The 22,068-nt window shown below is 41.2% G+C and overlaps 2 protein-coding genes across 6 annotated transcripts in view; one reads left to right on the top strand and one right to left on the bottom strand.

Annotated features, from left to right (window-relative positions):
• Window positions 1-53: 53 nt before the first annotated feature.
• cep135 (centrosomal protein 135) lies at window positions 54-17,277 on the bottom strand. Of its 3 annotated transcripts, none has more exons than XM_058378748.1 (26): window positions 16,835-17,276; window positions 15,849-15,983; window positions 15,579-15,769; window positions 15,308-15,475; window positions 12,824-12,968; window positions 12,659-12,743; window positions 12,434-12,562; window positions 11,229-11,444; window positions 10,472-10,537; window positions 9,848-9,998; window positions 9,452-9,675; window positions 9,188-9,343; window positions 8,970-9,104; window positions 7,720-7,797; window positions 7,143-7,294; window positions 6,934-7,049; window positions 6,645-6,799; window positions 6,410-6,465; window positions 5,651-5,819; window positions 5,455-5,565; window positions 5,023-5,208; window positions 4,511-4,720; window positions 4,173-4,375; window positions 3,304-3,408; window positions 3,044-3,199; window positions 54-743 (listed from the first exon to the last, which is right to left on the bottom strand). In XM_058378748.1, exons 2-26 carry the CDS (start codon window positions 15,959-15,961, stop codon window positions 722-724), a joined length of 3,498 nt encoding a protein of 1,165 aa, XP_058234731.1. In that variant the 5' UTR covers window positions 15,962-15,983; window positions 16,835-17,276; the 3' UTR covers window positions 54-721. The 3 variants fall into 3 exon arrangements, with proteins under 3 accessions (XP_058234731.1, XP_058234732.1, XP_058234733.1); XM_058378749.1 differs by having other exon boundaries at window positions 9,458-9,675; XM_058378750.1 differs by lacking the exon at window positions 7,720-7,797 and having other exon boundaries at window positions 16,835-17,277.
• A 2,061-nt stretch (window positions 17,278-19,338) lies between these two features.
• Window positions 19,339-22,068, top strand: part of cracd (capping protein inhibiting regulator of actin dynamics) — a 40,197-nt gene continuing 37,467 nt past the window's right edge. The window contains exon 1 of one of the 3 annotated variants that reach the window (XM_058379162.1): window positions 19,339-19,513. In XM_058379162.1, the coding sequence (XP_058235145.1) occupies window positions 19,442-19,513 (72 nt within the window). In that variant the 5' untranslated portion in view covers window positions 19,339-19,441. The remainder of the gene's footprint in view (window positions 19,514-22,068) is intronic. The other 2 variants (XM_058379164.1, XM_058379163.1) reach the window with 2 other exon arrangements.

Here is a 22,068-nt window from a genome sequence, read left to right as displayed (position 1 = left end):
TGCATTCTTGCATCTCCTCGTGTTCAATAAACATCTGACTGCTGGAAAGGAAGTGCTGTAAGAAACTAGGTACATTTTTTTATTCAAGTTAATAAATTAATGATTCACGTGAACACACAAACGATGGACGAAACACAACACCAGTCATAAGTTTGGGGTTTGAGAGCTCTCTCTGTAACACTGGCAGCCCTGAGGACTTTTGGTCATTAGTATTGTTTGGTCTCCTTCACACACTAACATTTCACATAAAAATACTAGAATTTATGTAAAAAATAAAAAAAAAATCACAGGAAATAAATGTATTAATAATTCATCAATCTGTTCTATTACAAAAGCATGTGTTTAAAAGTTCACAGAAAAATAGTAACATACATATATATATAAAAAAACACAATTTCCTTCAGGATATTAAATAAAACAAACATGTTTTTCTGTTTGGCTTTGTGGCATGATTGGGTTGTAACAGCCTGTCAGTGCATTTGTTATCTAGGATAAATCTAAGGCTTTATGTTCTTGATAAAAAAAAAAAAGCTTTCATGCAAAAAAGGCACCAATCAGAATTCAAGCCACAATGGAATGAAGTACTGTAACCAGAAACAGACATCAGATGGCCTCTCCTACCACATTCACAACAAGAGGGATGACGTATGAACAGCATTCCCAGAGAGTAACTCCTTCTGATGCCCACTTTCGGAAGATCCTCAGGTTTATTTTCTTCTCTCTAGTCCTTAAAACTCACACTTCTGAAATGAAGCACAATTAAGTGTAAGATGAATGATACTTATATATATATATGTATATGATACACTTATGGTCATGAGCTTTGGGTCATGACCAAAAGGACGAGATCCCGGATACAAGTGGCCGAAATGAGATTCCTTCATAGGGTGGCGGGGTGTTCCCTTAGAGATAGGGTAAGGAGCTCTGTCACCGCGGAGTACAGCCGCTGCTCCTACATATTGAAAGGGGCCAGTTGAGGTGTCACGGGCATCTGTTTCGGATGCCTCCTGGACGTCTCAGGGGAGGTTTTCCGGGCATGCCCCACCAGGAACAGCCCCTGGGGAAGACCCAGGACACGCTGGAGGGACTATGTCTCTCGGCTGACCTGGGAACGCCTTGGAATTCCCCCAAAAGAGTTGGAGGAAGTGTCTAGGGCAGGGGTGTCTAATCTTATCCACAAAGGGCCGGTGTGGGTGCGGGTTTTTATTCCAACTGAGCAGAAGCCACACCTGAGTTTACTGAAAGTAAAGTTTACTGATCTACTGATTAGCCAGTTGGAATCAGGTGTAGCTTCTGCTTGGTTGGAATGAAAACCTGCACCCACACCGGCCCTTTCTGGATAAGATTGGACACCCCTGGTCCAGGGAGAGGGACGTCTGGGCATCCCTGCTTAGACTGCTGCCCCCACGACCCGGCTCCGGATAATCGGGAGACAATGGATGGATGAGTGATACTTCAGTAATGTAAGCTCTATCACTCTTGTTTAAACCAAAACCAGTGTCATGTCTAGTCTTCTGTTTGTATTCCTGCTTTTTCAACTGTGTGTTCCTAAAAACAGTTGATTCTTGAATTTATGTTCTCTATCATTTGCATAGAAGGAAAAGTGAGGTTAAGGTTAAGTTACTGAACTCCCCAGTTACAAAATGCTATTAAAAAAAAAAAAAAAAAAGTCTACATGTGTGTGTGGTACACTGCAATGGACTGGCATCCATGGGGTGTATTCCCGCCTTGTGGCCAGCATTCCCGGGACCGCTGGAGATGATGAGGATTGAGTTAGGTTACTTGGGTTACTAGCTCCTAGCAGATACAAACAGTCATGCCCCTCAGTTGTATCCGATTTTTAAAGATCAAGTACAGTTGTCATGAAATATCCTATTTACCAACAACCTTTTTAATTATTATTATTATTGGGTGCGTCTCAATCAGCTCCCTAGTTCACTAGTCAGGGTGTTGTCCATTTTAAGAGCCGTCTGTCTCGTTCTTTCTCTCTATTGCAAAATCCTTCCAGTGCGCTGAAATGTTCACTCCCTAAACAACCCCACAATGCCCTGCAAAAACCAGGGAACATGCCGTCATATTTTCCGTTGCCTCTCAGCTCGAAAAAAGAGGCTCTCAGCCAACTTCATCCACAAATATAAGTAGCTTGTTATCATTGTTGTAGCGCTCAAATGATTACTTACTTTAGATACGTTTCATTCCCATAGTTGACATTCTATATAACTAGACATGCTAAGTGTTTAATGAATTTTTAAAAATCCACTAGCTACAAATGTTTCAAGGATAAGTAACAGAAGGATGAATGTATCTTTCATAATGTACTTTAAAGATAAAAATAATGTCAGTCCTGCGTGTTGTGGATAAAGGCCAGTTTTACAACAAGAAGCACAGTCTTGTTGCTGGAAATTGAGTCATCAGAGTCCCACTGTGTAATGAGCCAGGGTCCAATAAGTGCTTCAACTACGCCAGATCCTGATTCACCAACTAGGGAGCTAGAGAGCTGATTGAGACGCACACGTTGAATTTATTTCCTAAAGGTCCGAAAGTTAATTCAAAGAGTTTATTCATTTTAAATTATATGAAATAAAATATACTAAGGCATCTAATAGGAAAAATCTCAGTTGAAATGTTTGCACCCCCCCTTATAAATGACTTGTTTGCTCAACCTGCACCTTTATAACTGCCTCCAGTCTCTTTCATATCCTCTGCACAGTTTTTGGATCAAGCCCAAGCCCACTCCCCAGCACGTTCTTCCAGTTACACCTCTGTCTATTCTTCCTGAACTATATGTTACAGCCAAACATCGTCTTAGAAAACGTCTGTTGGTATCATTCACGTTCCGGCTTGTCTGTATGTTTCAGGATACAGTATAGGTTTCAACATCATGAACACCATTAAGTTTGCGTTCGTTCAAGCCAGTTTGTTTATTTGTTCTATAGCCTCTGATTCTGATTGCACTGATCATGGAAATTCTTTTTCTGCATTATAATGACGTTTGCTTACATATAAAAGTAATTAGTGAAAAAGTAACCCAGCAAACACTCACTTTTCTGGAGATTTTTCAATTAAGCGCTCTGGTGTGCGTAAGGCAGAAGGTTCAGGGGACGATGGGCGGGGACTGTGTGAGGTACTGAGGGGGGAGGAGCTACGCAGTGATGTAAAAGACACACCCTGTCTTCGCATCTCCTGGACTGCCCTTTCCCTGAGAGTGAGAGATGGGTGGAAGAGTCAGTTGAATTCTGGTATGATGTTGCCAAACGTTATGATATATTGCACGTGTGTATTAGGTACGCCTGAATGTCTCACCGCTCAAAGCGCTCTGTGGTCAGTTGCCTCTTCAGCACGTCCATTTCTGCCTGGAGATGAGACAATTTTCCGCGCAGCTGAGAAACCTCTCTAGCGTGACTTGTCCTGTAGCAACCAAACACACAATTATGTTTAATGAGATCCTTTTACACACACGACCTTCGTTACTGCATGTACCAGTTTAAAGTCTATAGAAGAGACGGCACTGCTGACTGAATATCATCGTCATCGACTGTGCTGAGGAAGGAGCATCTGTACATTCGTATCTTATTAATTATCTATTCAGCAAATGATGTGGCAGTAGTGTAGTGTATAAAATCACACAGATACAGTCCAAGAGCAAACATCAGAATGTGGAAAAATGTGATCTTTTTGGCCGGGGCATGGTTGTTGGTGCCAGACAAATAATTTGGAGTATTTCAGGAATTACTGATCTCTGGGAGTTTTTGTTGAAGGACGGTGTATAGACTTTCCACAGCATAATGAACCATCTAGTGAGCATTGGTTACACAGGTGAAATGACATCTTTGATGAGAGTTTAGAGGAGAATGGCCAGACTGGTTCAAGTTCCCAAGAAGGCTACAGTAACTCAAATAATCACTCTACAACCGTAGCCAGCTAAAAAGCATCTCAGAACACAAAAAACATCAAACCATCTGGTGAATGGGCTACAAAAGCAGAAGGGTTTACATTAGATTCCACTTCTGTCAGCCAAGAACATTAAACTAAGGCTACTCCGGGCACAGAAACCTGGAAAAACCTTTAACGGTATCAAAATCTCACCCGCTGTAGTTTTAGGTCATTTTTTATTTTTTTGTATTGAGGTGGCTTGTGTAAGGGGAGTGCACTGACTCCTTTCTGACCCTTACGTTTTGCTGTCTGCGAGAGCCAGGCGGTCTTTGAGCACTTTCAGCTCTGACTCCCTCTCACTTGCACTGAGGTGGTTCTGAAACTCTTTCTGTCGGTTGGTGGTCAGCAGCGTCTCCAAGTTACGCACAGTCACCTTCTCGCTAGCCAGCTGCTTCTTCAGGAGCTCCATCTCTGACCGTACATCCTCCAGCTCACCAGTCATCTGAGTTACACAACATAGACAAGGTTTAGTAACTCCTCCAGAGAGCTCCTCCTTATACGATGAGCTGAGATGGTTTGCTATTAACAATGGGTATATGTAAATGCTTAGATTGTGTATGTACCATATAACACTCACCCGCTCCAGCTCCATGCTCTTGGCAGCAAGTTGCCGTGTGGTCAGCTCTTTGCTGGAGTCTAGTTTAACGCAGAGCTCACGTACGGAGGCGAGATCGGCTAGCACCGATGCTTTCTCTGCCCGTGCCGACTGGAGCTCGTCCTCTAGCCGAGACGTTGCCCGCACCAGAGAGGATACCTGAGCCTCATACGCCTGCAGTGCATTCATGTGCTACACATTTAAACAAGGAGAGAGCAGCAAGGAGTGGACAAGTGAAGATCAGAAGTCCAAAAGTTTCACTCCTCTACCATAAAGGTAGGTTTGTAGAATAAATTATAATTTTCTTAATATATATTTGTCATTCAAAATAAAAATCTTTATACATTTTGCAAAGTAGTGCCACAATATTAGTATAGTTAATATAAAATTTCCACAACTACCACAAGAGAAAACACTGTTTATTTAGCATCCAGTTTTGCAAAGCTATCTTTGATTAATTTTAATTGTAATTGAAATTTGTACATTCTTATTACCTCCTGTATCTCTCGGTCCTGCAGGGAGAGCTTCTCTCGGAGGTGTCTGCGCTCCGTGTCAGAGGAGAGAAGCTCCAGTTTGATGGAATTGTTGAGACCCTCAGCCTGCTGCAGTTTTAGCTCGCGCTCCTCAGCGTTTATATGTGCTGAGCGGAAACGCTCCAACATCTCCCTGTTCTCCTGTTCCTGTTGAATGTCCCTCATATCATCAGCTGATGTACTTCCACAATAAAGGTGCTAATTCGTGATATGCTGTCGTTCTTTGTCGTTCTTAAGTTGTACAAATTGCTTCAATTGAAAGATGCCTTGATTATTAGACGGATAACAACACAGCAATACTAAAAGCAAGCATTTTCTTTTTTTTAAGACACATCTTTTGAGAAATCCACAGATCCATACATTACCGTGAAGCGACACATAAATGCGGTTTACCTTGGAGGCCATTATTTTCTCGATCTTGGCCACTTCAGAAATGTAGGAGTGGACTCTCATCTTTAGCTCATCCCTCTCTCTCAGTGCCTCTTCCATTTCTCTGTGCACTGCCTTTACACAACAGCACAGACACACTGTATTTACCTAAATGTTCATGGAGCTGGAGTGCTATTGTCCATCATGTCAGTGTGTGTACCTGGTTTTCTCTGGTCATGGTGGCCAGGTCATCCTGTAGTCTGCGGTTCTCTCGCAGTGCAATCTCTCTGTCATGGCTGACAGATGAGAGTTCCTCCTGCGACTGATCTAACTGTCTGCGAAGACTAGCTATCTCCCGCTCTCGGCTGCTCAGCACCCCCTTTAGTTGTCTATAAAATACACAACACACTCAAAATCTGTAACAGCAACTATCACAAATACAAAATATTTTCTACCACATAAGGACACAACAGAATTGTGTTCATATAAAGATGTGATTCATACAAAAATAATCCATGCCAAGGTGCTGTGTTTCCCAAAAACTATTATTTGACTGTGACTGTTTCTAAGCATTGCCTGGATTGGCAAGACTCCTTTCATAAATGTTCTAACAGAAAAGCACATCAACAATATCCTCATTTGTTAAAAATGTATTTTTTTTATTCATTTATTATTATCTTAGAGCCTAAGACTAATCTTAAGGCTTTGGACTACTGTTCAGAAGGTTGGGAGTTTGAATCCCACGTCCACCAAGCTACCCCTGGTGGGCTTCTGGCCCTTAACCCTCAATAGCTGTTGTATAAAAATGAGATAAAAATGTAAGTCTGGATAAGGGCATCTGCCAAATGCCAGAAATCTAAATGTAAAAACAAATAACATGTTAGAATGAGTGCATTAGCATTAAGCTATCATTCCTGTTACAGCCAAAACTGACCAATCAAATTTGAGAATTCAGCCACACACACACACACACACTCACTCTAAAGAGTTCTCCATTTCTGTTATGGTGAGTCGAACTTCTGTCAGCATCTTCTCCTGCAGAATAATGGAATCTCATGAATAGTTAACATCACAAATAATAACCTGGCTTAACTTTATAACTGTATAAATACATTTTCAGTATTCTTGGTTTTAATATTGTCTAAAAACATAATATAAGGGGAGCATAAGGACAGTGATAATCCCTGTTATGTGATGAGGTGACACTATGGTACCTTCTTGTTTAGCTGGTCCTTCAGCAGGACCATACTCTCTGCCTTCTGGTCCACTGCCTCCTGCAGAATGTCCTTCTCTCGATCCAGAGATGCGATGGCAGCCTGCAGCGTTGCCACCTCATCTTTTTGAGAAGACCCATTCCTAGTCAGTTCGGCTAGAAAAAAAAAGACATGCTTATTAGAAACACTAATAAAATAATGAATATATAATAGTAGATGTGAGTGTTGTATCGGTCAAATTGTGTATGTCACGAACCATACAGATGAGCATGTTAGTGCGATGACTTACTGATTCTCTCCTCTAATTTGTCCATTTGTTGGTGAGCTGCCTGCAGTTCGCTAGCCTTTACAGACAATCTGTGCTGAACATCAGACAGAGACTTCTCCATTTGCTCCTGCAACAGCCTACAAACAGACATTTCAGTTTTCCAAAAGCATATTGGTGCAAAAGATTGTACATTATCAAGAAGACACAGATAAACACACAGTCCACTGTACCTCAGAGTGCTGCTCTCAGCCCGGTGCTGGGCCATCTCTTCTGCATTCTGAAGCAAGGCTGCTGAGCGGGCCTTCAGCTCCTCTTCGAGAGCTACACGGCTCTCCTTTAATACAGCCACCTGTGTGTGCAGATCTGACCGCTCTCTCTCCAGCTACAATTCACAAGTCAGTGTGAATTAATAAACAACTGGTCACATGTCTAACCTCAGAGTCTGACCTACGGATGGCACATCTTTAATGGAAATTACATACAATTATGAATCTTTTTTAATATGGAGTTTAGAACAGATTTTTTCAAAGATAATATTTTATCATTCATTGAAACTAATTTTAGGGGTGCCACTAAATAGTTCTTCGAAATGTTCATTTAATTATAAATAATAAAATATTTAATGAATGAAAATATTTAATACTTAATGGTATTGACCTCATGAACCAACCCATGTCTTATACTATTCTGTACACAATTACATTGAATCAATATTAGAGTTCTCAATGCACAACACACACAGCTAACCATACTAACATTCGCTACCATCAGCACATAATTACTGATAGAATAAATTAATATTTGTACCATCTGAACAGTGTTCTCCAGCTCCATTATTCTTATCTCCTCCTGCTCTCTGTCTGTCAGAGCTAAAGTCTGAGCCACCTGCACGTCAAACACACACACATTGAGTGTGAGAACAATGAGAAACGTTCCACTTACAGTGTAAATCTGAGAAAGACACATTACCAGTAATATATATTTACTGCAGAATTTTCAACCTAGTTTCTATCCACCGTGTCTGTAGAGAATATGTAATTAAGATATATTGGGACAAAATCTGGTTTTTATCTAAGTTTATGCAACAATTCACAACAAGTGATCCGCAGAATAAAAGATACTGGATGGACTTACTACAACAATATTAGTATTACATTGTCATATAATTTTCCAATTAGAAAGAAGCCTCTTCTCTTAAAAGGCAATGTAGGTTGATACACTATGTTGCCAAAAGTTTTGGGACACAAATCATGGAATTCAGGTGTTGTTTTTCAGGGGTTGGGCTCGGCTCCTTAGTTCCAGTGAAAGGAACTCTTAATGCTTCAGCATATCAAGACAATTTCATGCTCCCAACTTTGTGGGAACAGTTTGGGGATGACCCCTTCCTGTTCCAACATGACTGCACACCAGTGCGCAAAGCAAGGTCCATAAAGACATGGATGAGGAGGAACTTCACAGAGTCCTGACCTCAACCCCATAGAACACCTATGGGGTGAATTAGAGCGGAGACTGTGAGCCATACCTTCTCGTCCCACGTGCCTGACCTCACAAATGCGCTTCTAGAGGAATGGTCAAAAATTCCCATAAACACATTCCTAATCCTTGTGGAAAGCCTTCCCAGAAGAGTTGAAGCTGTTGTTGAAGATGTAAAGGGGCGGGACAACTCCATATTACATTCATGTGCATGTAAAGACAGACGTCCCAGTTTTGCCCTGGCTCACAGTCTCCGCTCTAATTCATCCCAAAGGTGTTCTATCTGGTTGAGATCAGGACTCTGTGCAGGACAGACCACACCAAACTCACTCATCCATGTCTTTATGGACCTTGCTTTATGCACTGGTGTGCAGTCATGTTGGAACAGGACTTGTGCATTAAAAACGATTGTCATGGTGATAAATCAAACATTACAAATGCAGTAAATGGAGACTGGATTGAAGAGTCATAGAATATTCCCTTATGATGGTGGTTTTGGCAGAAACAGACAAACTTCTCTCCCATAAATTTGCACAGTGGCCGACCACAAACATAAATGGTCTCACCAAACCGCCCACACAAACCTTGAGTCTCTCGCGGAGAGCATCTCTTTCTGTTGTGACTTTATGTAGTTCGGTGTCTGTCTGCTCTCTCACTCTCCGCTGCAGCTCTGGAGAATATGCTAACTTGCCGCGGACACTCTGCAGCTCCTCCTGGGCCTAAGCGCACACACACACCATACGGTAAAGACCTGTTGCGTAAACCACATACATATGTGATGTGTTAAAGATGTGTTTGTTACCTGCTGATATTGAGTGCTGAGTTGGTCTCTCTCAGTGGTGAGCAGTTTGACTTTTATCTGGATGTCCTCCATGTGTTTCTCAAAGTCCAGCAGCATGGCTTGCAGCTCATCTCTCTCTCTCAGCGCACGTGACAGTTCAGTGTCTGCACTTTCTCCCTGCATACAAACAAAAAAAAAAAACATGGTACAAAAATAGAATTTTATCCAGGCATCTGTTTCTGCAGCGTCGTTTATTGGTGTTTATGTATTTACAGAGTGTCTTACTCTTACAGGCCAGCTCCCACGCCCTCTGGGACTCCTGCTCTTGGAAGGACTGACACTGTCTGCCCCTCCCCTTGTCTTTCTACATTTCTCTGCCTCATGTCTGTAGTAGTCCCTTTCTTCTTCCAAACTCTTCACGAAAGCGTCCAATCGAGATGGAGAACGCTCTTTGCCACACATGCCATGTCGATTACGCATACGCTCCAATTCTAAAACCATTTCTTTATCTGAAACAGATTCACAGACCTACTCAGGAGAAACTCAGGAGCAGAGTCCTCCACTGACCGATGCACTCTTACAGATATAATTTAATATCATTAACAATATCTCCCTCAAGTCTTTAATTCATTTTGATCTCTTTACACGTCTCTCACATTAAGAATTAGTTGTGCTTCTCACCAGCGTGCGTCATTTTCTCCACTTTGTCCTGCAGTCTCTTCTTTTCCTCTTCCACGAAATTCATCAATCCCTCCATCTTCACATTTTCCTCCTGCACTGCTGATAGCTGATCCTTCAGACGGTCCTTCTCATGATTGCCTTCTGCTAGGTTCTGAAGCAAAGACATATAATACAAGTACTTACACAGAAATCTTACGTAACCAACCCAAAGAATAATCCTAAACAGATCCATTTAATCTATAACATGATGCTCTGATTTGCTAATCTTGAGTGGGAAGCCTTCCCAGAAGAGTGGAGCTTATTATAACAGCAAAAGGGGGACTAAATCTGGAAATGGGATGTTCAGCATTCACATGTTGTATATGTGACACATTATTTGGTGTCCACATGCTTTTTGCCATATAGTATATGCGATATTTACAAATCCCTCATTTAAATGCCACTTTAATTTAAAGTGTCTTACACTGAGATACAGCTACGCAGTTTATCTTATCTTATCAGCCTCAACCCCTGAGCTACCCTTGTCCTATCTCTAAAGCTAGCCTTCTATACTGCAACGATGTCCAATTTAACATTTCACAAGATAATGTTGTGGGCAGAGTTTCAGGAGCCTGTAATACGTACTTGTCTTAATTTGGAAATGACCTCCTCTAGTTCTTCTGTTTGTTTGTGCAGCCGCTGAATCTCTTTCTGAAAACGGACACAGGCATCATCAACAGAGCAGCAAAGCGTTAATAAGAACAAAAAGTGTTCATGTATTGTTTAACAATCCCAAATTATATAGATGTATGTGTGTTTGCTCTGCTCTATAACAGTTTAGCTCTGTTGCTGTGGTTATTCTTAACTTTAAAAAAGAAAGTGTCACAATTATTGACTCCTCTAGGTTTAACTTCCCTTGGTTAGCATGACAGCACTAATAATAAACAACAGTCTACAGTTTTTCAATGATGTAGCCAGGTCAAAAGCTTGATTCCTCTGGTCAGTAAACTATTTTTTTGTGAGGATTAGGAAGTGTCATTTGCATGTCATTTGCTCTAAGATCCAGAAACTAGTTGCAGCTTCTTAAATCTGTGCCTTTCTGACCACCTTCTTCACTAAGTGTGGGGGGAAAGACAGACTTGTGTCACAGCTCTCTGTGTTTCTTCTTATTTATTTCCCTAATAGTGGATTTGGGTCAAATAAAACATGGGGCAATGCTTCTGTAACATTTTCTTGCAAATAATTGCAATGAGGTTGTGTTTAAAAACAAAGTGTATTTTCCCCCCAAAATAAATTAGACTTCAATTTAATCTCATATGAAATTAATCGAACGTACCACAGACATTTTTTCGTGACTCTGTAAATAAATTCCAGTTATATCAGAAAGCTACGCGTTCCTTACCCTGGCGTCCTGCAGCTCCATGTCAGCTGTCTCCATCACCATCTCCTTGTCTCTCTCTAGCTGCTGGGCGAGCTGGTCTATCTGGGTGAGTTCACTGCACAGCTCCTGGTTCCTGGCGCTCAGGTCGGCCACCTCGCTAGAAAATGTCTTCTTCTTTTGTTGTAATCCCTCCACCCTCTGTTCCAGTGCCCTGTTTGTTTCCTGCAGGTACTCAATCTTTTAGAGCACATTTGAGTGAGAGAGAGAGAGAGAGATAATATGAGACTTAATGAAATAACTACATTTCATTACGTTTTTGCCATCCTGCTTAAACATATGCTTATGAAGTAATACATGTGTGAGTGTTCTTTATTGGGTTAAACCAAGGCTTTATGGAACTTCAGAAGAAAGCGTTAACAAAAAGTGGACCAGTACACAGGATATTTTTTGCAGGTAGGGGCGCGGTTTAGCATGGGTCTGCACTGGGGGGTGGGGTGGGGTGGGGTAATTATTTACATGGCACACCAGAGCCCTGTTATTGCATATATAGTATATTTATGTGAATTTCTTTTATTTCTCCCTGAACACTCAGAGGACAGTGTGTGTGTGTGTGTGTGTGTACATCCATAAGCAGACCAAAGACAAAATCAGCAATAAATAAATAAATAAAACTGAATAATTTGTTTTGAACACAGCTGCACTCCGGATGTTACTAGCACACCAAGAACTTGTGATATGACATGTTTTCTAAGACGCATGTTACAACTGCTACAACTATAGATTCCTGCAAATGTGAACAAATGACTCCTAATAGAAGTCCTACAAGAGGAACAGAATTAACTCTATATCAGAATAATAGAAGTGTTAATAATAACACAGTGGTATTAGTGCAGGCTAATGTAACATATTTAACATAGCATTTAGTAGGGTATTATTCAGATACATAATTCTGAGTTATTTTTTACTATTTCGGCACACAATCATACAGAACTAATCTTGAAATCTGATGAGACACAGTGTTTTAAGTTTTTGTTTTGTCTTTTTTTTTGCCCCAAAAGGGGACGCGTTTCTCTTCCTCTTGGTCATAAGCAATTTCATTTCTTTAAATTAAATCATACAAGTTAAAGAGACTTTAGACATGCAAAACAAGTTAAAGAGACTTTCTACATGCAAAACAAACAAACCAAAAAACTCCAGTTCAATTCAGTACACACGCAAATAGTCACCTGTAAATTTAAGTGAGCAATGAGCTTTTCATTGCTGATGTTCTGAGCCTCCAGAGTGATGACATCATACGGTCGTCCTCCATCTAGAGCTCGATTCAGGCGCTCAATCTCCTTATCTCGCTCCTCCACCTATACGAATGGCCAATCAGGCATAACATTTCGAATTGAAAGTTGGTATAGTTTGCAGTTTCAGATCTTAGAATTTTTCAGAAATATCACATGTACCTGAGCATTGAGGTGCTTGATTCCTCCCTGGGCTCTTTCTAGAGCCAACTTCAGCACTGTCACTTCCTGCTGCAGCTCCTGAATCCTAAAACAAACAGCAAACCGTACTCACACAAACTGGATGTAAGCAAAAATCTGGAGTTAGTGATAAAAGCTCTCTCGTACCTGTTGTCCGCCACTTGGAGAAGATCAGCAACGTACGGGTCATCGGGCTGTGCCGCAACTGAAGAAGAGATGCCACGGGAAGCAGGGAGAAGCTCATCTATCTGCATCCGCTGGCGTCTGAAAGGGATTGGCCTCTTTTTCCCTCCTGTTCATCATAATGAACCACACATTCATAACATCATCATATCTTATCACTGAGCAGAGGAAACTGGAAGGGTAACATTCTGCCCTACACAAAGCTGCCCCATTCTTTGGCTGTGGTGATGATTATTACAGGAAATAGATCAAAATATAACAGCTAACAGGTCTGTAATGTGATTCCAGACAGCAGTCAACAAAATTGTATACTGAAACCTATTTTACACCCGATTCTGTAAACGCGCTGCTCGAGCAGAACGGAGACACCGGTCCTGATACGCTCTCATTAAAAACAGCTGCAGTGGCTTCGTGTGTGCTTCATCAGTTCTGATGTAAAACAGTCTTAAAGTGCCTCAGTGATTAAATACATATTGAAAGTGGTACAGCTGAAGCGCATGTGCAGCACATACCAAGTCTGGTGTGAGATGGGTTTTATGTTGTAAATATTAGAAATGCTGTGCAAATGCCCATGGTAACTGATCACACATGTTGGAGTGTTTAGAAATGTTTACAGCATTAGATTTATGGCCCGTGTACAGTGGTGAAAAAGTAAGAAGCACAAATTTTTGTTTTTCTTGGCATAATACATACATATACATTTTCTATTCTCTCTGCTATCTAGTGGGGAAAAATGTGCAGAATTCCTTCAAGTGTGCAGGGTTTCTTGCATGTACAGCTTGTTTCAAATACCCCAGAGCATTATAATGGGATTCAGATCTGGCCTTTGTCTAAACCATTCCATAACCCCCCATTTTTTCCTCTTTACCCACTCCTTGGTGGATTTGCTTTATGTTTGGGATCATTATGCTGTAGGAAAGCCCCTTTCTTCAGCTTTTACATTTTGACAGACGGCCTCACATTCACCTCGACGTTTCTTTCTGGTATGAAAGAGAAATCATCTAGTACTCATCTCAACGACTGCAAGTTGGCCAGGCCCTGAGGCAGCAAAACAGCTCCAGAACATTTCCACCATCGTGCTTTAGAGTTGGTTACGTTGTTCTCAAGGTCTGGTTCTTGCCTTGATGTTTTTTTAGCAGTCTTTACGCTTGCCCTGATGTTCTTTTCAGACAGTAAAGGCTTCCTCCTGATGTAGCTCCCATGTAGATCAATCTGGTACAGTCTCTTTAGGGTAGAGGCATGCACTTTGAACTCAGCAGTGGCAAGAGCTACCTGCAGTTCCTGTGCTGAAGACCTCTTTTAGCATTTCATGGTCTGCAATCGTGTTATATTTCAGTTATATAAGCTAGCAATGGTTTTAAAACTTCTCCACTTCCCGAAACCCAATCCCAGAACCACAGGCACCTACAACCTTCTTTCTGAGGGCCTCAGAGTCATCTTTTGAACTAGACATGATGATGCCACACACTCTAATAAGAATAGCAAATGAGAACAGATACTTGGGGTTTTAATAAAGCGGGTTCCCCCGAGATATTCTCTAACACTGATCTAATCATTAACACATGTGAGGCAGCAGCACATGCAGGGGTGTGCTTACTTTTTCCACATAGGAAAATTGCATTTCTGTTTATTTCCATTATGTAAAGAATGACAAGATGTTCAATGAACATGTCATTTGTTAAAGCAAATTATCTTTATCTATTATTATTTTAATGTTTAAATAAAAACGAGATATCTGTATTTCCAAAAATGTTGGATAAAGTCTGAACATGTTATGAGGGGGTAAAATTACTTCTTCAAATGTAATAATTACTTAAGTCTCTTAAGATATATATAATTTTATCTATTTAAGATTTGTCAGGGAACTACACATACAAGTATAACAATATCAACAGAACTGATACTAGACTTTAGACTGAATAATGTACTTGGTGGACACCTTGTGGTACATGGCATAATTACAGGAGGACTGTGGGATTGTTTCTGTGATATTTTTGTTAAATAGTCATTTTTAGGGTCAGAAAGTCTCAGAAAAGCCACAGATTTACTGTTGTCTTTTTTTTTTAAATGAATGTCTATGCTTAGTTCTGTGCATCCACAACGCTCTCAGTAATGCAGTAATCTGTCATCTTTGTTCACAAAACTGTGTCCAGAATTGATTAAATGAAAAACAGATCATTCAGAATAACAATCAAATTAATGGCAGTAATAAAATGTTCACATTTTAAAATGTCCACATTCTGACTGATGTGTGAGGCTCATGATTGGTGTGTACGTCCAAAATAAAACCTTGCTCTACTGGATGATGACTTTTTAGTAAACTATATTAACTTTTACATTTAAGGCAACATACATTAGCAAACCAAACACAAGACAGCTTTGAATATTTGCTGAATTTGGCTGAAACAGTACAGTAGACATGGTGTGTGTGTGGGTGTGGGATCCCACCTGGTGTCTGCACTACAGCCTGCATGTTCTTCTCCTGGAGCTGCTGAATGCGCTCGCTTTTGGCTTTGCTATCCTTCTCCAGTGCACGGACCTTATGCACATACTGATTGTTGAGGAACTTTAGATCTGAGGTCTCATGGTCTAGTTTCCTGATGAAAGCCTTTAGCTCTAGCCACACAAAAAATGGTATCAGAAGTATTTCATAAACACACAGTATAATAAAGAGCCTGGATGTTAATATGTGATGTGGTATGATGCTGGGAGAGCTTACCTCTAGTGGTTCGTTCCTTCTCCTCCTTCAATTTGAGAAGCCCTAAGTGCAGTTCATTATTCTCTCGTACAAGCCGGGCATTTTCTGTTTTATACGGCTCCAGCAGAGCGTCAAGATTCCGACTCTCCTTTTCGGTCTTCCCAGCGGAGAGCTTGGCATTTCGAAGACTTTCAGTGGTGTGGACTAAATCGCTGGTAAAGAAAACAACACAAAATAAATTCTAAAGTCATAAACTGTTGACGTTACAATTGATCATGAGAACTTACTCACCTAAAAAGCTTTTCCACCAAAGGCAATGACTCGATGCCTAACGGCTGCCTGTAGCCCAACTGGTCCAGACGCTTTCGCAGATTTATAAATTTCCGTTCTGCACTGGTGCTCATGGTTACGCTCTTGAGCAACGATCTGTGGATGTGGATTCATTTGATTTGTAATGACAGTAATCTTTAAAAACATAATAAAGCTAAATCATTTTAATCTGGCACACATCCAGGCTTTTATAAATCACAGTGATTTCTGCATTACCAAACCAGTCAAGGACAGGCGAATAGATAGTACACATCGATATTCCCGACATTTCCTTTTAAGAAACAATAATGACTGCGAATCAGGGTTATTCTGCCAATTTGCAGACAAGCTGCAGACAAAATGTGATGAGCGATAGATGTTAGGTTCCTAATTGTGATCAAACTAAACCTGTTAAAAACATCTGAAATCCAGTCAAATATCTCCAGCAGAGGAATGAAGAGAAACATGTGGATGCCTGGATTTCACTGTGACGCCACTAGATGTTGGAGCGTCGTTGTGGGGATTAGTGATCATTCAAGAGCATCAGTGAGATCAGACACTGATGTCGTAAGAGTGAGGAGGTTCAGTCGGCGTTCCAGTTCATCCCAGTGGGGTTGGGTCAGAGTCAGCGCTCAGTGCAGGACACTCCAACCTTCACACACCATGTCTTCATGTCTGGAGCTCACTGTCATGCTGGAACAGTGTCTGAGCCTCTTAGTTCCAGTGAAGAGAAACCTTTTATACACACTGTGGCAATAGCTTGAGGAAGAAACCTATATGGGATGATGGATAGGTGTCCACAAACTTTTAGCCATTCTAGAGCCTTTCTCCAGTGTAGGATCTCTGATACTCACATTCACTTATCCACAGACATTTCCTCTTTTTTGATGTACACAAGTATAGTGATAATAGCTACACGGGAATGTTCCTAAAACTGAACATTAATTATACAGAGTTTAAGCACTTACCGAGTAGTTTTCTTTGTCGATGTGTTTGTATTAGCCAGCTGTCAGCTACTTGGCTAGGTTACAGTTTAACGTACACATTAGCACTTAGCTTGACTAGCTAGCTACGTTTACAAATGCGCTTACGTAAAAAAAACGTCATTTTCTTTGAACATATCAAAACGATCTTTATGCGTTTGATAGTCCGCGTTATCTCAATGCACTTTAGCCATGCACTTTAACTTTGGTCTGTTTTGTTTTCTTTTGTTTGTAGCTAGCTGCTCTGTAGCTGGTTTCCTTTTCAGGGTGAATGTCTTCCGGTGGCGGTAACGCTGTTTGAAAATGGCGCCCAATACAAAGCAGGATTGCCATAGAAACGGGGTAGATGTGGTAAAACTGCACCACCACGCGGCTGAGAGGCGAAGCTCGGGCTGTGCCTTACAAACCAAAACCACTTTCACATTCTTTTAAAGAGAAAATGTGATGTCCAAACTCTAGTGGAGAGCCTTCTCAGAAGAGTCCTGACCTCAACCCCATAGAACACCTTTGGGATGAATTAGAGCAGAGACTGAGAGCCAGACCTTCTCGTTCAACATCAGTGCCTGACCTCACAAACGCGCTTCTAAAGGAATGGTCAAAAATTCCCATAAACACACTCCTAAACCTTGTGGAAAGCCTTTCCAGAAGAGTTGAAGCTGTTATTGCTGCAAAGGGCGGGACAACTCCATATTACATTCGTGTGCATGTAAAGTTTTGACCTGGCTCGCAGTCTCCGCTCTAATTCATCTCAAAGGTGTTCTATCAGGTTGAGGTCAGGACTCTGTGCAGGTCAGACCACACCAAACTCACTCATCCATGGACCTTGCTTTGTGCACTGGTGTGCAATCATGTTGGAACAGGAAGGGGACATCCCCAAACTGTTACCACAAAGTTCCCAAAATGTCTTGGTATGAAGCTGAACCATTAAGAGTTCCTTTGACTGGAACTATGGGGCCGAGCCCCACCCCTGAAAAACAACTCCTGAATTCAATGATTTTGGGGGGTGTTCCAAAACTTTTGGCAATATAGTGTATCTTGGCATACTTTTAAATGTGTAATCCACTATCACATACTATTAGTAGAGAAGTATACTAGCATAATACACCTGCTAGGGGTATAAAATAATTTTGACATGCTACTAGTATGGTAGTATCTTGAGGCACATCTAGAGGTGAAGCCTTTTAATACATACTATAAATAGAGTTCTATACTAGCACGCAACAACTGTAAGAAGTGTAAATGAACTAGAAGGTTATATCCTGGTGTACGTTTAGAGGTGTCATCTGCTATTACATACTACTAATAGAGTACCATACTAACATACTACACCTGCGGGAGATGGAGATGAAGATGATGGAGAAATTAATATGACATGCTTATTTGTAGAGAAGTATGCTGGCATACCTAAAGGTTTAGTCCACCACATACTATTAACAGAGTTCTATACTAACCTACAACACCTGCTAAAAGGTGTATTCATTGTGACATAATATTAGTATTGGCAAATCTGCTGGACCTGTAGCCTAAGAAGATATACTGTGTGTTGGCAGACCTATGAAGATGTGTAACGTATCACCTTGTATACTGTTAGTAGAGTACAATACTATCATACTAGGGTAGTATGTTGGTGTGCCTCTAGATGTGTAGCTTAATATCATGTACTAATAGTAGAGTATTACACTTTTTCTGAAGCTATAGTCTAGTGAACTATTTTGAGATGTGTCAGAACTGGACCACAGAGCAATGGAGTCTGATGAATCATCTTTTCTGTTACATCATGTGAATGGCTGGTTGCATGTGCATCACTTACCTGGGGAACACATGGCACCAGGATGCACTATGGGAGGATGGCAAGGGCAATGTCATGCTTTGGGCAATGTTCTGCTGGGAATCCTTGAGTCCTGCCATCCATGTGGATGTTACATTGATTTGTACCACCTACCTAAGCATTGTTGCAGACCATGTACACACTTTAATGGAAACGGTATTCCCCAGATCTCAATCCAATCGAGCGTCTGTGGGATGTGCTGGACACCTCACAACTTACAGGACTTAAAGGATCGTCTGCTAACATCTTGGTGCCAGATACCACAGCACACCTTCATGGATCTAGTGGAGTCCACGCCTCAAAGGGTCAGGGCTGCTTAGGCAGCAAAAGGGAAACCAACACAATATTAGGCAGGTGGTCATAATGTTATGCCTGATCGGTGTACACAGTATATAGTATATATAGTACCTGTGTAGCACACTACAAAGTAGGCTAGTATGCATGCGTTCTTTTACAGGTGAGGTCTACAATGACGTACTCTTTAGCAGGGTAGTATACTATAGTGTCGGAGCTGGTGTTCTTACAATAAAGGTTTCGTACAATGGACTACTGTTCGTGCAAGGCTCCCGGTGCCACACCCTCCGGCACGTGCAGTCGTCGTGCGTGAGCTTGCACGCGGAGCCCAAAGGGAGAAAGAAGAGGAGGAGGAGGATAAGGAGAAGGAGGTGGAGGAGAAGAAGGAGGAGGGGAGTACTGCGATGAGCGCGCGCAGCATCAGCAACACACACACACACACACAAAGAGGTCGGAGAGCTGGCGCGTGAATGGGAGATGACGGAGCGCTGCAGGACACGCTCGAAACAGGACTGATCCACGCTCATCATACACACAGGGAGGTGAGACATTTTTGCGCTACATTGTGATGGCTTTAAAACGCAGACGCAGAGCTTTGTCTGTGCTGTTGACCTTGTCGTAGCTCATATTGTTGTATAGACTGTTCTGCACAGATGTAAGCACACAGGGGTGGGTGGGGGTGGACTGGGGCACTGATGTGTCGACGTGTATTTTATTGAAATATATATATATATATATATATAAAATGTATTATATTTATATAATTATATGCCATAGAATGCACGAGTGACAGCGTTTGATATCTTATTTCCGCCTTGTGTTGTCTGTCCCTGTCTCACATCTTGTCTTTTTCATCAGCGTCTCATTTCGGCTTATATTCTAAGACGTCGCCCATCATTTTCCATACACCATAAAGCACCAGATGAACAGGGTTATTCTGTCCTATCACAGATCTGTGTGTTTTGTTTGTTTGTTTGTTTGTTTATCAATTTCCAGGAAAAGGCATGGTGCTTTAACCCATTATGCTCTGATTTATTTGCACATAGCTGCATTTGCTTTCCTAATGTAGAGACCAGCCGTGCCAGTGTGTGTATGCTATTGTGCCAAAAGCATGCCAACAACAGCATGGACAGAGCGTCCAGACATCAAGACTGTTTCTCTCTCACCGCATCCTTATGGCTAATCGGAATCAGGTTTCATAATATATCCACAGCTGTGGAATATTGTGCACATCTGCATTGATTCATTGAGGTTTTTTGACTATGAAATAATTGCTTTTCTGCAAATGCATTTTTGTGATGATGTCATGTTTGTAGTGTAGTGAAGGCCACAATACGCACCCTAACAGGGTATGACACGTATGTTTATGCTGAACTGTCCTCATACGTTGCCCAATGGGCGCCTAAGTAATAGAATCTGGTGTAGGCTATATACACTCACAAGGCACTTTATTAGGAACATTATACTGATACTGAATAGGGTCTGCCTTGCTCTCAAGAGTCTGAGTCTGAATGCTTCATAGCATGGATTCCACAAGATGTTGGAAACATTTCTTTGAGATTGTGGTCCATGTTGATATGATTGCATCACACAATGCCTGCAGATTTCTCAGATCCACTTTTATGGTGTGAATCTCCTGTTCTACCACATACCAAACATGCTCCATGAGATTCAGGTCACTGAACTCATTGTCATGGTCAGGAAACCAGTTTGAGACGACTTCTGCTATGTGCATTATTATATTGGAAGTAGCCTTTAGATGATTGTAAATTGTAATCATGAAGTCATGCACATGCACGCTGTGGCATTCAAGTGATAATTGCTTGGTATTATCAGGCTCAAGTTATGCCAAGAAACCCTTTCTCACACCATCTCCACCAGCCTGGACTGGTGACACAAGGCAAGTTGGGTGTATGGGTTCTTGCTGTTAACAACAACTGACCCTACCATCTGTGAGCCTCAGCAAAAATCGAGCTTCATCAGTCCAGGCTGCATTTTTTCCAGTCTTTAACTGTCCAGTTTGGGTGCGTCTGTGTCCACTGAAGCCTCAGCTTTCTGTGCATGGCTGACAGAAGTGAAACCTGACATCATCTTTTGCTGTTGTAAACAGTCCGACTCAAAGTTTGTGCATTTTGACATGCTTTTCTGCTCAACACAGTTGTAAAGCGTGGTTATCTGACTTGTATCCTTTCCGCCAGCTCCAACCAGTCTGGTCATTTTCCAGTGATCTCTCTTATCAGCAAGACATTTCCATCCACACAACTGCTCACTGGGTGTTTCTTTATTGCATCATCTTGAGTAAACTCTAGATGCTGTTGCGTGTGGAAATCCCAGGGGATCAGCAGTTATAGAAAATACTGAAACCAGCCCTTGCTCTTGATTCATATCTGCATCATCTGCTGCCACATGATTGGCTGATTAGAAAACTGCATGATTGATTTACAAGTGTTCCTAATAAAGTGCTGAGTGAGTGTTTTCCACCTAAGCTTCAGAACAACATATGAAGTTGCATTCTCTTTTAAAATGACAGTGACATACCTAACAGATGTGTATAGATTTTAGGTTTCCCTCAGTAAGTCTTGTATTCTTCATCTGCTGCATCTCATGTCAATTCAAGGTTGCTGCCCAAATGTAAATAAATGCAAACAGTTCTTTATGACCATATTTTCTCTTATATTCAGCCTGTCTATAAACCATATATCATTTGTAATTAAGTTAATATTGCTAAAACATCTGCAGAATCTGAGCTGACGGCAAAAACATTGATTTCTTCTCAAATTAATTCGTCTTATTTTACTTGACCCAGCCAACAACCTTGCAGAAATGTCCTTTGGACTCTTAAAAATATCCAAATGCCAATTGTCTGATCAGAATAAACAGCAGATTGTTGTAATCGCTGTATTTAATGTAACAGAGGACAAAGACGGCAGGACTCCTATGTCCATTTCAGTTTGTCAAACATGATGGAACCAAAACAGGAAGAACGTGTTAAGGTATTTCCAGCCCTTTGCCTTTTATGCATTACTAAATGCTTTGATTAGGGATTTTTCACAGGGGAAAATAAGCAGATAAATAGCATTAATGTCATGTGGGTTGT

The sequence above is a fragment of the Hemibagrus wyckioides genome, linkage group LG25 (genome assembly GCF_019097595.1).
Source record: "Hemibagrus wyckioides isolate EC202008001 linkage group LG25, SWU_Hwy_1.0, whole genome shotgun sequence".
Lineage (NCBI taxonomy): Eukaryota > Metazoa > Chordata > Actinopteri > Siluriformes > Bagridae > Hemibagrus > Hemibagrus wyckioides.
The sequence above is the reverse complement of the archived record's forward strand: the minus strand, read 5'-3'. Positions and strand labels throughout refer to the sequence as shown.

Excerpts from the sequence above, each read along its gene's own strand:
- cep135 (XM_058378748.1), bottom strand. The coding sequence starts at position 15,961 with ATGAGCACCAGTGCAGAACGGAAATTTATAAATCTGCGAAAGCGTCTG. Across the intron at positions 5,209-5,454 it reads AGAAAATAATGGCCTCCAAG|GAACAGGAGAACAGGGAGAT; the intron begins GTAAACCGCATT and ends GACATTCAACAG. Across the intron at positions 4,376-4,510 it reads AGAGCATGGAGCTGGAGCGG|ATGACTGGTGAGCTGGAGGA; the intron begins GTGAGTGTTATA and ends TGTGTAACTCAG.